The following is a 15,807-nucleotide window of genomic DNA, read 5'->3' as shown; positions in this document are numbered from 1 at the left end:
TATAAGGGGGATAGAAAGCTGGCTAGATTGTCGGGGTCAACGGGTAGTGATCAATGGCTCCATGTTTAGCTGGCAGCTGGTATCAAGTGGAGTGCCCCAAGGGTCGGTCCTGGGGCCGGTTTTGTTCAATATCTTCATTAATGATCTGGAGGATGGTGTGGATTGCACCCTCAGCAAGTTCGCGGATGACACTAAACTGGGAGGAGAGATAGATACGCTGGAGGGGAGGGATAGGATACAGAGGGCCCTAGACAAATTAGAGGGCCAAAAGAAATCTGATGAGATTCAACAAGGACAAGTGCAGAGTCCTGCACTTAGCAAGGAAGAATCCCATGCACTGCTACAGACTAGGGACCGAATGGCTAGGCAGCAGTTCTGCAGAAAAGGACCTAGGGGTGACAATGGACAAGAAGCTGGATATGAGTCAACAGTGTGCCCTTGTTGCCAAGAAGGCCAATGGCATTTTGGGATGTATACGTAGGGGCATTGCCAGCAGATCGAGGGACGTGATCGTTCCCCTCTATTCGACACTGGTGAGGCCTCATCTGGAGGACTGTGTCCAGTTTTGGGCCCCACACTACAAGAAGGATGTGAAAAAATTGGAAAGAGTCCAGCAGAGGGCAACAAAAATGATGAGGGGACTGGAACACACGATTTATGAGGAGAGGCTGAGGGAACTGGGATTGTTCAGTCTGCAGAAGAGAAGAATGAGGGGGGATTTGATAGCTGCTTTCAACTACCTGAAAGGGGGTTCCAAAGAGGATGGCTCTAGACTGTTCTCAGTGGTAGCTGATGACAGAACAAGGAGCAATGGTCTCAAGTTGCAGTGGGGGAGGTTTAGGTTGGATATTAGGAAAAACTTTTTCACTAGGAGGGTGATGAAACACTGGAATGCGTTACCTAGGGAGGTGGTGGAATCTCCTTCCTTGGAAGTTTTTATGGTCAGGCTTGACAAAGCCCTGGCTGGGATGATTTAGTTGGGGATTGGTCCTGCTTTGAGCAGGGGGTTGGACTAGATGACCTCCTGAGGTCCCTTCCAACCCTGATATTCTATGATTCAGAGTTTCACTGGCAGTACCAGAAACAGGACGTGAGCGCCGGCTCTGGGCAGACTTCCCCTTTCACGGATTTATCGGCTGTTCCTTTAACAACTCAGGATCTACATTTATTCCTTCCTCCCCCACTCACGGGGACCGGAAACCACAACCCCTCCCAGCCACCCGTCCCATCTCTGTGCCATGTCACTGGGCGAAGAATAGATTCTGCAGCGACACGACCTGGGAAGGAGTTTGGCCAGGCCCCATCCACCCTCATGCTCCAGGGTGGGTCAGGAAGGAATCTCTGCCCTGCTTCATGGGAGGGGGGCACTCCGTGGGGGGCACTGTGTGTGTATGGGGGAAGCCTTCCTCTGCTCTGAGCTGCTTCTCCAGGGAGGCTAGATGGGCCTGTTGGAAAAGGTCAGGGCAACATGGGCACCTCTTGATGCCTCCTGAGATTGCCCTGCTCCCAGCTGGTCCCCGGACTGGGCAGCTCCCATGTGGGGCTGGGAGATCATGGCGGGGCGGGGTGGGGCCAGGCAGCTGCAGGAGGGGATGTGGTTTGCTGGGCGTGGCAGGGAGCTGGCTTTGCTCTGACCGTGGTAGATTTGGGCAGGAGATTGCAGAGAAACCATCTGATGGGGAAGAAAGGGGCTGACCACATCACGGGCTTCCTGGGGCTGCAGCCCCTGGCGCTGTTCCTCATTCCGCTCGCACTCGGGCCTCAGGTTGGGTGGAGCTGGGCACTGGGGCGTTGGTGGCAGCACTGAGGGGCTCCTCACTGCCCCATCATGGTGTCTGCTTTCACTGTCCTCCTCGGTGATCCGGTTTCTAACAAGCTGTCTCCTCTCCAGGCTGCTGGCTGGCTGGGCGGAGCGGGGCTTTGGGACGTGAATATCTGTGGGGAATGGGGAAGCTGGGGGAATTTCCACATTAGGGACGAGGGATGTGGGTGGGGGTGAGGGGCACCAGTCCCCCAAAGGGATGATCCTGTCAGACATGTGTTCTCCAGAGGTGGGGACTGAGACCTCGCCCTACTCATCACAGGGATGGGAACCTGTTGGAACAACTGGGGGATTTTGTTAATATGTTTTCTTGGGGTGCCTGTCCTGGGAGCAGCTTCCTCAAATGACCCACATTTAGACCAGGAACCCCATGTCGCGGAGTGTGGGGGAGTCAGGGCCCTGCACCCCGCACTTCCTGCGGTTCACTGTGACTGTCAGCCAGCCAGTAAAACAGAAGGCTTATTACACGACAGGAACACTGTCTAAAACAGAGCTTGTAGGTACACAAAACAGGACCCCTCAGTGGGGTCCTTCTTCGGGGGTGGGGAGCCCAGACCCAGGTTCTGGGCCTCCCCCCTCAGCCGACTCCAAACTGAAACTCCCTCCAGCCGCCTCCCACAGCCACACACCCCGACCCCTCCTCCAGCCTTGGTCCAGTTTCCCGGGCAGAAGGTGTCACCTGGCCCCAACCCGCTCCTGGGCTGAGGTTAGGAGCTGGCCGTCAAGTATCATCCCACAGAGAAGTCACACCCTGATATCCCACCATCATCTAGTATCAACGCAGACAGTCAACTAGTAAAACTCCCACGCAACATTACCAGGTTAATATTCTCTACTCCCTACCCCGTCACACCTCGCAGGGTAGATCCCAATTTACCCCCTGACTACCATGGGGGCAGGGCTGGGTTCTGATCTCAGCCCCCCGGGCTCAATCCGGAGTGACCCCTGACTGCAGCAGGGGCCGGGCTGAATTGACCCTGCAGAACTAAAGGAATCAGAGACTGGAAATCTTCTTTCCCCCTGCTGTGTCTCTCCCCGGCTGTGAGTCCCGGGGCCGGGCCTGCACCGCAGGGACAGGCGGGGCTGGGGTGAAACGCTGGAGCGACAGACGGGCAGAGGATTGCACCAGACGGACGCGGTTTGTGTCACCCCCACTTACTGCCTGTTTGTTTGTGAATCCAGAGGGGTTCCTCCCCAAACCCTCCATCTCCGTCAGCCCCGGTGGGGTGATCCCCGTGGGGGGAAACGTCACCATCCGGTGTTGGCATCAGCACCTGGGCATGAGGTTCCTCCTCTACAAGGATGGAGACGGGAACCATCTGAGGTACACGGACCCGGCTAGTTATGTGGCTGAATTTCCCATCCCCAGCGCCAGACGGGAACACGGGGGCAGCTACACCTGTCGTTGTGCCTACAGAACAGGATCAGCTGCCTTCTCGGAGCCCAGCGACCCTGTGCAGATCATTGTAGCAGGTGAGGGGCCCAGCCTGGCACCTCAGCTCCCAGCCCCACACCCAGCGAGGCCCCAGGGGGTCTCCGTGAGCCCTGACCCTGCAGAGGGGATGCGTGGCCGCGGAGCAGGGATGGAGTCACTGGGGGTTTCCCGAATCAGGGAGGAGCAGCAGCCCCTGGAGACTCGGGGCAGGGAGGCGACTTTAACGCTGCCCCTTGTGGGTAGAAGCCGTGAGTTGCTATTTAATCCCGTGATCCCCTCCCCTCTGTTCTCCAGGCCCTGCCGCAGGCAGTGCCCCGGCCGGAGCTGAATGAGGCAGAGGCTGCAGGAGAAGCGGTGGCTCAGTGGACACGGCGCTGGGCATGGACCCAGGAGATCTGGCCCAGCTCCTGGCGCGGCCACAGACGCTGTGTGATGGGAGCACATCGCAGTTTCCAAAAGTGTCCTTCCTTGTTGGGGGGACTCAATCTTGGGGGATCTGAGGCCGAGCGCCCACAAACCGAGACACCCCCAGTTATTGGAGACCTCTGCAAACACTGGCCTCAGTAGCGCTGGATCCCTTGTGTTGGGGGAGCATGTAGGGCCCCAGCCATGATCAAGGCCCCTTTGTGCCTGGCGCTGCTGTTAGCCGACGGCCAAGGATGTTTGGTGAGGTGCCAGCTATGCCCGTTTATACCATCCGTGACTTTAACCGCTAGGACGCACTGTCCCTTCGCGGCGGGCAGCCCGGGCTAGGCTGACAGATGCCCCAAGGTCCTAACCACCCGTGACTTTAACTGCTAGAGCTCAGAGCTCCTTTGCAGCGGGCAGTCAATACTGACTGACAGGTGCCCCAATGGCAGCACTAAGAGCCTCTCCACACCCGTGACTTTAACTGCTAGAGCTCAGAGCTCCTTCGCAGCGGGCAGCCAGGATTGACTGACAGGTGCCCCAAGAGTTTGCCCCGTGGAGGCGGCACAACTCAACGCTAGGCTCTTAGTACTCTCACCTAATGGCCAGGCTTTAGAGCCAAAACGGCTGAGGTTCTTTAATTGTGTTGGCTGCTTTACAGTAAACCAGAGAAAACAAGTCAGGCTTATGCATAAATGGTTACCAAAATTTATTAAGCTAGATTCTAATCATGTGGTTACAAAATTGCTAGTGCCTACTTATTTAAATGTAGAGATGTTACACACACAAACAAGTTACAAAACTGAAGCCACAATCCCAAAGAAAGAAAACAAAGTATAGAGCTCTATTTCAAAATATGTGTACACTAAAGATAGGAGATCAGGTGTGGGTGCTTCTTACCCTCCTTGCATCTCTCGATTCCAGCGGTGCCAAGCCAGGATCGGTCACTCAATTCCGCGGAAAGACGAATAAGGGACAAGGGTTAGGGACCCTCTTAGCTGCAGAAGCCTTGGGAGGTTGTCACTTATCTGACCAGCAGATAGATAGTGAAAAGCACTCAAAAAATCATGGTGCTGTAGGTCCCCTACTTATACCTCTGTACTCCTTTATTCTCTTTCTCCTTTCTTATGCCAAATTGAGGCTGGTCTGTCTGGGTGACGCCAGCTTTCGCAAGAGTAGTTTACACTTGCAAGGGAGAGAAACAATAAGTGTTGACTACTGGACATTTCTTTTATCAGGGTAAATATTTTCCCAACTAGGATGTTGGTGTGTGTGCATCACGCTATTTAGTAGGGGCTAAGAAGAGCCATGTCTGTCACAGGGCCTCTGCCTGCTGTGAGCTTAATCGTTGTATCTGTTCCCAGAGGCACATTGTAGCAGCACACCTGTGCTTTCACAGCTTCAAAGGCTGTGCTGGAATATATGTTAAGTGCCCTGTTCCGGCTTCCTCCTGTGTTTCCAGCAATGCTGGTCTGAGGGGGGGGGGGGGGGGGCTGGCTGTCTGGCTACAGCTGCATAAACACAGAGTGAAGAGACAGTCCCTGCCCCTGGGAGCTCACTAAGAAAAGTTAATCTGTCTGTGCCTCAGTTTCCCCTCTGTAGAATGGGGATAAAGACCCCTCCCTGCCTCCTGGGGGGCTGGGAGGGTGACTCTCTTCCTGTGTGGGGCTCAGCCCCCTGCCCCTCTTCCCCCCCTTTGACCATTGCTCGCTGCTCTCTCCACCACCCTCCTCCTGCCAGGTGAGCCGTGCACCAGAGGTGGGGGTGAGTGGGGCAGGGTGGGGGAGGGGGAGCCACTCTCCAGGGGTGGGGGTGAGGGGGGCAGGGCGGGGGAGGGGGAACCGCTCTCCAGGGGTGGGGGGGAGGGGAGTGGGGGGAGGGGGGCAGGGCGGGGGAGGGGGAGCCGCTCTCCAGGGGTGGGGGGGAGGGGAGTGGGATGAGGGGGGCAGGGCGTGGGGCAGGGCCCCTGCTCAGTGGCTCCACGGCTCCTCCAGGCTCCAGCAGCCGCTGCTCTTCCCGCCCCCTGGTGGCACAGGCCGGTCACTGCAGGAATCAGACGTCGGGTCCGGTCAGCGTCACTGCCAGGTTCCCTTTTCAGCCAGACTTTCCTGCTGCAAACGACTCCGGCAACCCCGGGGCCTGCGGTGCCGGGCGCCAGAGACCAGCCCGTGAGTCGCTGCGTGTCCAGGGTGGGCCGGACGCAGTGAACGAGGCAGGGTTCACACACGGCATATGAGGACCCCAAGCACTAGGGAGCCGCGGCTCGGTGTCTGTGGGGCCGGGAGCCCAGCTCGCAGGGCCGGGATTCTGGGCCGGGGACTCTGGGATCTGGGAGAGAATCTCTGCCCGGGGCCCTGGATCCGCCCGTGGCTGGGGCCTGCCAGGGAGGCCGGGGCTGGGTGGGTGCCCGGGTCTGGCTCTCACAGCCTGTCTCCTGTGCGCAGATCCCAGCCTGCCCAGACCCTCCATCTCTCTGAGCCCCACTGGGGTCACCGCCCCAGGGGCAAACGTCACCATCCGGTGTCAGGGGCAGAGCCGGGACGTGAGGTTCTTCCTGCACAAGGCTGGAGACCTGAACCCGCCGCGACACATGGACCCTGCTGGGGACGGGGCCGAGTTCTGCATCCCCACCGTGGGCCGGCAGCACGGAGGGAGCTACAGCTGCAGCTACCGGCCCCCATCAGAGCCCTTTGTCTCCTCGCAGCCCAGCCACCCCGTGCAGCTGGTGGTAGCAGGTGAGGGGTCCGGCCTCCCCGCTCCCAGCCCCACCCCCAGCCGGACCCTCGGCAGCTTGGCACTCACGGGGCGCTCAGAGCCAGGCTCTGCCCTGAGCCCAGCAGAGGGGACCCCCGGCCGGGGATCACTGCGGGGTTCCCTGGCCAGGGGGAGCAGCAGCCCCTGGAGATTTGAGGCTGAGGGGGGATCCTGGGCCCCAGATGGCTGTCCCCACTCTGGGGACACACAGAGGAGTCGGGGCCCAGGGGCTTCTGAGCCGGCACTGCCCGCCCCCCCCCCATGAATGACAGTGACGATTGAAGCTGAGTTGTGGAGGAAGGGGGGGCAATCACTGTCACTGTTTCAGCCCGTCCCCCCGACCTGACAGACACTGGTTCGATTCCCTCAGGGGGAACTGACCCAACCCAGCCTGGAGTGTCCCTGGCTTCCACCCACTCAGGCTGCTCGGGGCCAGGTACCAGGGCCGGGGGGGGAATCACCATCAAACCAGCCCTGGAAGGCTCATGCTGCCCAAGGAGCTGCCCCCGGGGGTTGAGGCTGGTTGGGCAGGATGGGGCAAGTGACACCAGGGGGCACGGAAGCCCCTGCACCTCCCTCCCCACCAGACCCCCAACTCCTCCGGCACCTCCTGTCCTATAGGTTGCTGCCTGGAAGCGACTGGGGGATCCCAAGAGAGGACAGGATCTGGGAGTCCTGGCTTTGGAGTTGGGACGAGCTGGGTGCCCAGGCGGGTCCTGGGGCTAGGGTTGCCAGGTGTCCGGTTTTTGACCCGAACACCCGGTTGCAAAGGGACCCTGGCAGGATAGTTAAAAGTCCGGTTGGCGGCACCGCGGGGCTGGCAGGGTCCCTGGCTGCTGTGGCTCTGGGCGGCTCTCGGGAAGCAGCCGGCATCTCCCTCCGGCTCCGAGGCGCAGGGTGGCCACAGGAGCTCTGCGCCCTGGGCCCGCCCCAAGCGCCGTCTCCGCAGCTCCCATTGGCCAGGAAGCGCAGCCAATGGGAGCTGCAAGGGGCAGCACCTGTGGGCAGGGGCAGCGCGCAGAACCCCCTGGCTGCCCCTCCAGCTCCCAGACAGGCTGGTCACTTCCCAGGAGACGCCTGAGATAAGCGCCACCTGAGGCCTGCACCCCGAACCCCCTGTTATGCCCCAATCCCCTGCCCCAGCCCTGAGCCCCCCCCTCACCTAAACTCCCACCCAGAGCCCACACCCCGCACCACCGTCTGTGTCCCAACCCCCTGCCCCAGCCCAGAGCCCCCTGCCACACTCCCAACCCCTCAGCCCCACCCCTCATCCCTGGCTCCACCCAGAGCCCGCCCCCCTGCCGGAGCCTTCACCCCCTCCCGCACCCCAACCCCCTGAAAATGAGCGAGTGAGTGAGGGTGGGGAGAGCGAGCTGAGGCCCCAGAGCCAGACCTGTCGGACGGGTGGGTTGGTGGCTCCGCTCCCGGGGCAGCGCGAGCTGCTGATCTCCTGGTCCGAGCTGCCGAGTGACTCTTCCCTTCCCCCCACAGCAGGCCCCCCGGGGCGCCCGGATTTCACCCAGGCCAACATCGCCCACCTGGTGCTGAGCGCCATGGTCCTGCTCGTCCTGGGGCTGATCCTGGCCGAGGCCTATTACAGCCGCCCGAGGGGGGCGCCCTAGGTGACCGGAGCTGGATGCAGCACTCCCGGCCTGCCCAGCGCCGACCAGAGCGGGACTCTCACCGCCCGGGACTCGCACGCTGCCCCTCTCTTAATACAGCCTAAAGCTGCCTTTGCTTTTTGTTTTGCAACGGCATCGCGTGGCTGCCTCATGCTGAGGGCGTGATCCACCCCAAGTCCCCGATCCGTCTCCGCCGTGCTGCTGCCAGGCCCGTTCGCCCCCAGCCTGCCCTGCTGCGCTTGGTTTTTCTTCCCTACGTGCAGCACCTCTGTCGGCTTTGGAACAGTTCGGTGACGGGGTGCTCCACGCGCCACGCGGCTGGCGCCTCCTGCTGGCCGTTCGGGGGAACGGCTCGACGCCCCTTCCCGCGGCTGCCTGCCGTCCCTCCGCCTCTCTCTCTCTCTTGCTCCAGCAGCTTCTGCTGCCTCTTCGTTACTCGGCCCTGCGGCCAGGTCATGGCGCGTGTGTTCCCCCGTTCAAAGTCTCCCTCCGCACCACTCCGGGGATGCCACCTGATGTACTGGGGTACCACAGAGCCCACCCGTTCCACCAGCCTGGGCTTCCTCACCCTGTCCTGCAGAGCCAGGCCCTCAAGCCTTCTCCAGCACATACACACACAGGTAGGGACACACCAGCTGCGGAAAGACACAGACACAGAAACCAGCCCTTCATGGGAAAGCTTTCAGCTAAGGAATTGACCTGCACTCAAGTGCACACCCTCTCAGGGTGCAAACCCAAAATTGTATTGTCTTGCACTGCACAGAGAACTGTACTGCGTAAGCTAATTGAAATTTGCCTCCTCCCTCAATGTGGAGGAAGATATTCACAGCTTTGTCCCCCCACCCCCCAGTAATGAGTTCCACAAACTGGGTTTTGAGAAAACAAAACAAGTTTATTAACTACAAAGGATAGATTTTAAGTGATTATAAATGATAGCAAACAGATCAAAGGCAGATTACTGAGCAAATAAAACAAACATGCAAACTATAGTTTAATACATGATAGAAACTGGTTACAAGCAGTAATTTCTCACCCTAAATGTTGTTTTAAGCAAGTTGCAGAGTTTCTTGAAGACAAACTTGAAGCTCCAGGTATTCCTTTCACAGTCCAGACACCTTCTAGCCTGGGTTTAGTCCTTTCTTCCCCAGCTCAGTTTTAGGTGTTTTCAGCAGTCAGCTTGGGCAGGGATTCAGTGAAGAACCAACCCTGATTATCTCACTCCCCAGCCTTAAATAGGATTTACATAAGGCGGGAATCCTTTGTTTCCCAGTTTGATCCCCACCTCCTACAAGTGGAAAACTACTATCTGTCCAAGATGGAGTCTAGTACCAGGTGACATGATCACATGACCCTGTCGTGTCAAAGCAGCCGTGAGTCAAAGGTGGTTTGGAGCATCCCAGGAAACATCTGAGGATGGTGGGAGATTAGCATCTTCAAAATCCTATTGTTCCCCCAATGGTTCATTGACCAACCAGCCAGATTCATGGCGTGGGCGTTCCTCAGGTGCAAACATTTTTGTAATTGGTACATTAAAGTTAGGAATATTGACTGATACAGAAATGATCCATGCATACAAACAGGATAATCACATTCAGTAAATCATAACCTTTCCAATGATATCTTACATGACCCATCTTGCATAAAATACAACTTAGTAATGCCATATTCATATCAAAAGCATATCCCGATGGAGAATATGAAGTGCCACAACTGGGTCAGTGGGGATCCTACCCAAACACACCAGCCTGTGCTCCAGCGACAAAACCGGACGAAAGTCTGGTGTCCGTTGGCTACTTCCTACCACAGCCTTCGGGGGGGTTCCACGGTCCAGGGGTCCTTTGTCTCCATGGGATACACTGCGGACGACAGTCCTGGCACCACGTCTCCAGGGTTGGTTTCCCCCGGGGGCAGGGCAGGGCACTGCACAGAGTCAGCTCTGCATTCAGCAGCAGGCTGGAGACATCTGCCTCCATCCCCTGCAGGGCCCTCCCTTTATACTTCCTGCCGCGCCCCGCTACTTCTGGGAAGGGGGCGGGGCACATTTGGCTCCACCCACCGGGGGGAACATAGTGGTCCCTCGCTCTCAAGTCCAGAGGGAGGCCGCTCTGCTCACTACACCCCGATTATGTGTGGAGCCTTCATTTTATCCTCCGTTTCTCAGTGTATTATGTGATGGTACGGCCAATGGATGTGCTATTTCCTATACAATCAACGGATGCTCCTTCGACTGGAGTTGCAGGATTAGCGCAGTATAGGATTGAGACCTGTACGATTTTAGCTTCGCCAGACTAGGCCAGAGGCTTTAGATGATTGAGTGACCTAGCAATAACCGCTGAGACCAAAGGTTACTGCATAAGATGTGCCAACAGGTGAGGTTATGGGACAATGTCTGTCCTGACTGCAGGGTACCTGCCATGCACAGCTGCGCGTGAGACAAAAAGGAACTACAAACAACCTAAGAAAAATGGGGCAGACAAATAATCATGGTGTGTGGAAGTGCAGTTAAGGAAAAGTGGGTTGACGCCTTGTGACGAAGCAGGGGATTTTCTTAGTGTTGTGCATGAGTACTGTGCGTGCCTCAGTTTCCCCTGTGTGCGGCGTGTGTAATGAGGTGGTGGGAGAGGGGGTTTGCTGGTGCAGAGGGCCAGGTGTGGCCTCGCCCAGCAGCCTGGATCCCGGACAATGGCCTGGACATGATAGAACTTAGCAACCGGTGACCTGGTGGCCCAGCCTGTGTTGGGAGCCAGCCAGTTCTGGCCAGTGGGAGGACAAAGGACAGAAGAGAGAAGGCCCCAGCTATCTGTTTTCCCAGAAGGAAGACAAAGGGTGGAGGTGGGGCTGTGGGGAAGGTGATACAGGGGGGTCAGCTGGAAGGAAGTCACTTCTGTACTGGGGACAAAGAGGGGTCTGGCTGCACCTGGACTGGGACAGACCCACCTGGACTGGGAGAGACCAACTGGACGGTGCTGAGGCTGGCCAGGCCCGAGCCCCTGACAACTGCCTGGGCTTTGTCCAGGCATTCAATAAACCCTCCTGTTTTATGCCAGCTGAGAGTCCCTGGGGGAGGCTCATGGTGAGAGCCAGGCGGGCTGGAGGCTCTGAGAGGTGCAGTTCCAGGAGACGGTGGAACCCAGGGCTTAGCCCCCAACAGAGAGTGGACCCCGAGAAGGGCTGTCTGACGGAGGGGAGTTCCTCCCGGGATCCTACAGAGCCAAGAGAGCTTGCAGGGACCTGTGAGTGCGTGACACACCTTCATGCATAAACGGTGAGGTGGCAAAATTTGCAGATGATACAAAACTACTCAAGTTAGTTAAGTCGCAGGCAGACTGCCAAGAGCTACAAAGGGATCTCCCGAAAGTGGGTGACTGGGCAACAAACTGGCAGATGAAATTCAATGTTGATCAATGTAAAGTGATGCACGTTGGAAAGCATCATCCCAGCTCTACATATACAACGATGGGGCCTCAATTAGTTGTTACCAGGCAAGAGAGAGACCTGGGAGTCAGTGTGGAGAGTTCTCTTAAAACTTCCACTCAGTGTGCAGCGACAGTCAAAAAAGCCAGCAGAAGGTTGGACATCATTAAGAAAGGGATAGATGATAAGACAGAAAATATCATATTGCCTCTCTATAAATCCATGGTATGCCCACACCTTGAATACTGCGTGCAGATGTGGTCACCCCATCTTAAAAAGATAGACTGGAATTGGAAAAGGTTCAGAAAAGGGCAACAAAAATGATTAGGGGTCTGGAACGGCTTCTGTATGAGGAGAAATTAAAACTTTTCAGCTTGGAAAAGAGACAACTAACGGAGGATCTGGTCGGGGTCTATAAAATCATGACTGGTGTGGAGGAAGTAAAGAAGGAAGTGTTGTTTACTCCTTCTCATGAAACAAGAACCAATGAAATTAATAATCAGCAGGTTTAAAACAAACAAGAGGAAGTATTTCTTCACCCAATGCACACTCAGCCTGTGGAACTCCTTGCCACAGGATGTTGTGAAAGCCAAGATTATAACAGGGTTCAAAAAAGAACTAGATAAGTTCATGGAGGTTACGTCAACCAATGGCTATTAGCCAGGATGGGCAGGGATGGTGTCCCGAGCCTCTGTTTGCTGGGAGGACGACAGAGGATGGATCACTTGATGGTTCCCTGTTCTGTTCATTCCCTCTGGGGCACCTGGCACTGGCCAATGTCAGCAGACAGGATACTGGGCTAGATGGACCTTTGGTCTGACCCAGTGTGGCCGTTCTTATGTGTTAGCTGTAGTCAGAGCTACAATATCAAAGAGGGAAGACCCAAGGGAAACCCCAGCAGGAACCATCCTGCTAGCGACGCTTGTCTACTGAGAGTCCCATCGGAGCGAAGAACACCGGGGAGGATGTGAAGATGGCCACGGCTGTAATTGTTGCACAGGGTTTTGTAGGATTTCTCTCTGCAGGACTTTACTTAGCACTGGGGCCAGCACTGACGGCCAGGGGAGAGCCCCCTAGTGACCTCTGCCCCCACTCCCTGCAGCACAGCGCCCCCCAAGCAGTGCACTGGGGTATAAGGGCCAGCAGTGACGGCCAGAGGAGACTGCCCCTCTACTTAGCCCCTTCCCCTGCAGCATAGCACTCCCTAGTGCAGCAGGGGTATTGAGGCCTGTCATGGACTCCCAGGGGGTGCCCACTCTTGGCCGTGCGGTCCCTGGGGGGAACCCCCTTTAGTGCAACAGCCCTTCTCGGGGGTCGACACTCTCTCGGGGGTTAGGCCCCTCTGCCTCCTAGAACTGCACCTCTCTGAGCCTTAGCACGTCTGTCTCTGCCGTGGGTCCCTGCAGGGAGTCCACTCGGTCTGGAGCCCCGGGGCCTCCACTCCCAGAGGGAATAATGCCCCCCTGATCTCTAGCCCGGAGCGACTCTCAGCCAGCGTAACACAGGAGGGTTTATTGAGCATCTGAACGCAGCACAGGAAACTCTCCGGGCCTCAGGCCTGGCCTCCCTCAGCACAGCACATCCCAGTCTGCCCTGCATCCAGGTGGGCTCTGCCTGCTCCCTCCCTCCAGCCCCGAGCCCCCCTGCTTCATAACTGGGCATCTGATCTCACCGGCCAGAAGCCCGCCTCTGTCCATTGTCTTCTCTCCAGATAAACAGGGTCACCTGGGCCTCCTCTCCCCTCTTCTGTCCTCTGGCCCCTCTGGCTGGAACCGGCTGGTCCGGTTACCAGGGTCCTCTCTCCTCAGCCCATTGTCCTCCCACTGGCCAGACCCAGCTGTGACTCCTGAGCTGGGCCTCCCGGTCACCAGTCGCTGGGGTCTCCATTCTCCAGGCCATTGGCCGGGGTCCCAAGTTCCCTCGCGGGTCCCCTGTACCAACAAACTCCCTCTCCCATCACCTCGTGAAACTTTAAACTCATAAAGTTTCAGTTCTTAACAGCCAGAAATTTTCTGTTGTGAATGGATCCACTGACTTTCCTGTTGAAAGATGTGTGGAGAGCTTTGAGAAGGTCTCAGATGGAGTGAAAGCTGTTAAGAAAGTTAAACAGTCCTCTAACCAAGTGGCTGTGTTTGGCCAGCTTGTTGGGGAGACAAGGTTGTTGAGAGAGGAATGTTTCCATGCTAGTTCTGTAAGTAAACAGTATGTGGCCCAGGTCAAGATGGGGGCTCTTAACCAAGAGAGCCCGAATTGCAGCCCTCCAGACTGGAGCGCTGGGAGAAGACCCAATCCCACTTTGACCCCCTGGGGTTTTGGGGTGGCCAAAGGGCACGGGCCACATAAACCTTCCTACATGCGGCCTGCGAGTGCTATCGACCACCCCCGACCTAAGGGAGGGTGTGAAACTGGAAGGGCCTGGTGTAACTCCCACCAAGGAACGGGAGAGATGCTGGGGCATCCATGGGAACATTGGTGGTTTCGAACTTCCCCAGGTCACCAGCTAAAGTGACCCCGCTCAGTTCGATCTCGAAGGGGGGAGAGATGTGACGAAGCAGGACAGTTCTTAATGTTTCCTCTGAATAGTGTGGGGGCGCCTCAGTTTCCCCTATGCAGTTCTTAAGTATCTAGGTGGTGGGATAAGGGTGTATGATCCTTGCAGAGCCCTAGAGGGCAGGTGTGTGCAGGGGTCTGAACACAGAGAAGGGCCGACACCCTGTTTCCTGGCACCTGAGGGCCTGGCCCTTCCCCCCTGCAAGGTGAGAGCTAAAGGGTTGGAGAACAAAGGAATCCGGTGCCCTCCTGGCACCGAAAGGGACAAAGCCCGGAGGACCCCGCGTGGGCAGACTCGCTGTGGAAAGCGCACGAAGGGGCAGAGGAGGCTGAATGCTCCGAGGTCAGACCCAGGAAGGTGGAGCCGGGGGAGCTGTGTGTCCTGCAGACAGGCTGCTCCCAGAGAGGAGACTTCCCCAGAGTCCTGCCTGGCTTCGTAGGGAGCAGTTCCAGCGCATCACCTGGGGACTCCGTGACACCCCCCAACTGCGGCCCCAAGACCGGAGAAGCTCTGTCCCCACACCCCGGCCAGAGGCCCAATGGGGAGTGAGGACGGCAGCTCCGCCGCTCTTCGGGCTCGGTGGCAATTCGGCAGCGACTGCTTGGGGTGGCAAAATTGGTAGAGCCGCCCCTGGCTCCAGGGGCCCCCACTTGGCCAGGGCCCCTGGGAACACAGGCCCCATAGGCCCAGTGGCTGATCCACCACTGGTTGCAGAGAGTGGGGGGCGATCCCTGTGTCGGTGTTTCAGCCCCTTCCCCCGCCCCGACAGACGCTGGTTCTGTTCCTGCAGGGGAAACCGACACGTTCACGGTCAGTGCAGCCGTGGGGAGAACCCCCCAGATCCACCCCCAAGAGCTCCCTCCCCTGCACTCACAGCCCCCCGTTCGCAAGGCCTGGGGAAAGGTGGGTCTTGTGTGACTCCCGCCGGTCACAGACTCTATTTCCAACCCTGGGGCGGGGGGCAGAGCTGCAGGGGGCCACTGGTCAGGCTCCCTGGCTGGCCTCAGGTGGGGTGGGGCGCGGCAGGTGATCTCTCATACAGCCGGGTTCTGAGCTACGTATGGGTGAACCCCCTGCCCCCAAGCCCCATGGACAGGCAGTGCCAACCCGGGTAGGGGACAGACTCCCAGAGAGGCTGAACGAGGGATGGACTGAATTGGGGTGGAGGGGAAGCAGGGGGCTGTGTCTCCCCTGTTTAACTCCTGTTTCTTGTCGATAGCAGGGTGAGAATTTCTCAAACCCACCATCTGGGTGAGCCCCAGCAGGGTGGTGGCTCTCGGGGGAAGCGTCACCATCCGCTGTGAGGGTTGGCTCCCAGCCCTCCCAGCAAAGAACCCAGGGAATGAATGGACCTTAGAGACTGGACTCTGTGTGATGGGAGTTCGTCACAGTTTTCAAAAGTGTTCTTCCTTGTGGGGTGGCCCCAGTCTTGGGGGATCTCAGTGTTGGGAACACTGGGGCATGGCCACTAGGTAACTCGAGGGGATGGAAGACCACGAGTGTCGATGAAACCCCCTCGCCCTAGGCCCAGGTGTCCTTGGCCCCCCCTCCCGCCTGGAGACACTCGCAGCAGCTCTGCGTACTAGGCCCAAGTGTCCTTGTCCCCCCCGCCTGGAGGCACACACAGCAGTTATGCTGAGAATCTGCAACAATATGTTGCAGAGTCAGACTGCCTGAAACTAAGCAAGGCCAAACAGGGGAGATACGGAAGAACAATGCTGAATAAAGCAGCTTTATGTATAGTTTAACAAATGATACAGAGAATCAGGGAACTAGCTGGGAACTGGATTGGCTGGCTACA

General features: G+C 57.7%; 2 protein-coding genes across 2 annotated transcripts in view; one reads left to right on the top strand and one right to left on the bottom strand.

The window, feature by feature from the left end:
- The window catches only part of LOC144279334 (alpha-1B-glycoprotein-like), a 937,253-nt gene that overhangs the window by 634,545 nt on the left and 286,901 nt on the right, over positions 1–15,807 (bottom strand). The gene's annotated exons all lie outside the window — the stretch shown is intronic.
- The window catches only part of LOC144279240 (immunoglobulin superfamily member 1-like), an 85,361-nt gene that overhangs the window by 46,102 nt on the left and 23,452 nt on the right, over positions 1–15,807 (top strand). The window contains 3 exon segments of the mRNA XM_077840730.1: positions 3,005–3,295; positions 6,110–6,400; positions 7,911–8,021. Coding sequence (XP_077696856.1) covers positions 3,005–3,295; positions 6,110–6,400; positions 7,911–8,021 — 693 coding nt within the window.

Source organism: Eretmochelys imbricata, chromosome 23 (genome assembly GCF_965152235.1).
Source record: "Eretmochelys imbricata isolate rEreImb1 chromosome 23, rEreImb1.hap1, whole genome shotgun sequence".
In the NCBI taxonomy this organism is placed as follows: domain Eukaryota; kingdom Metazoa; phylum Chordata; order Testudines; family Cheloniidae; genus Eretmochelys; species Eretmochelys imbricata.
This window is presented reverse-complemented; position numbering and strand designations above follow the sequence as displayed.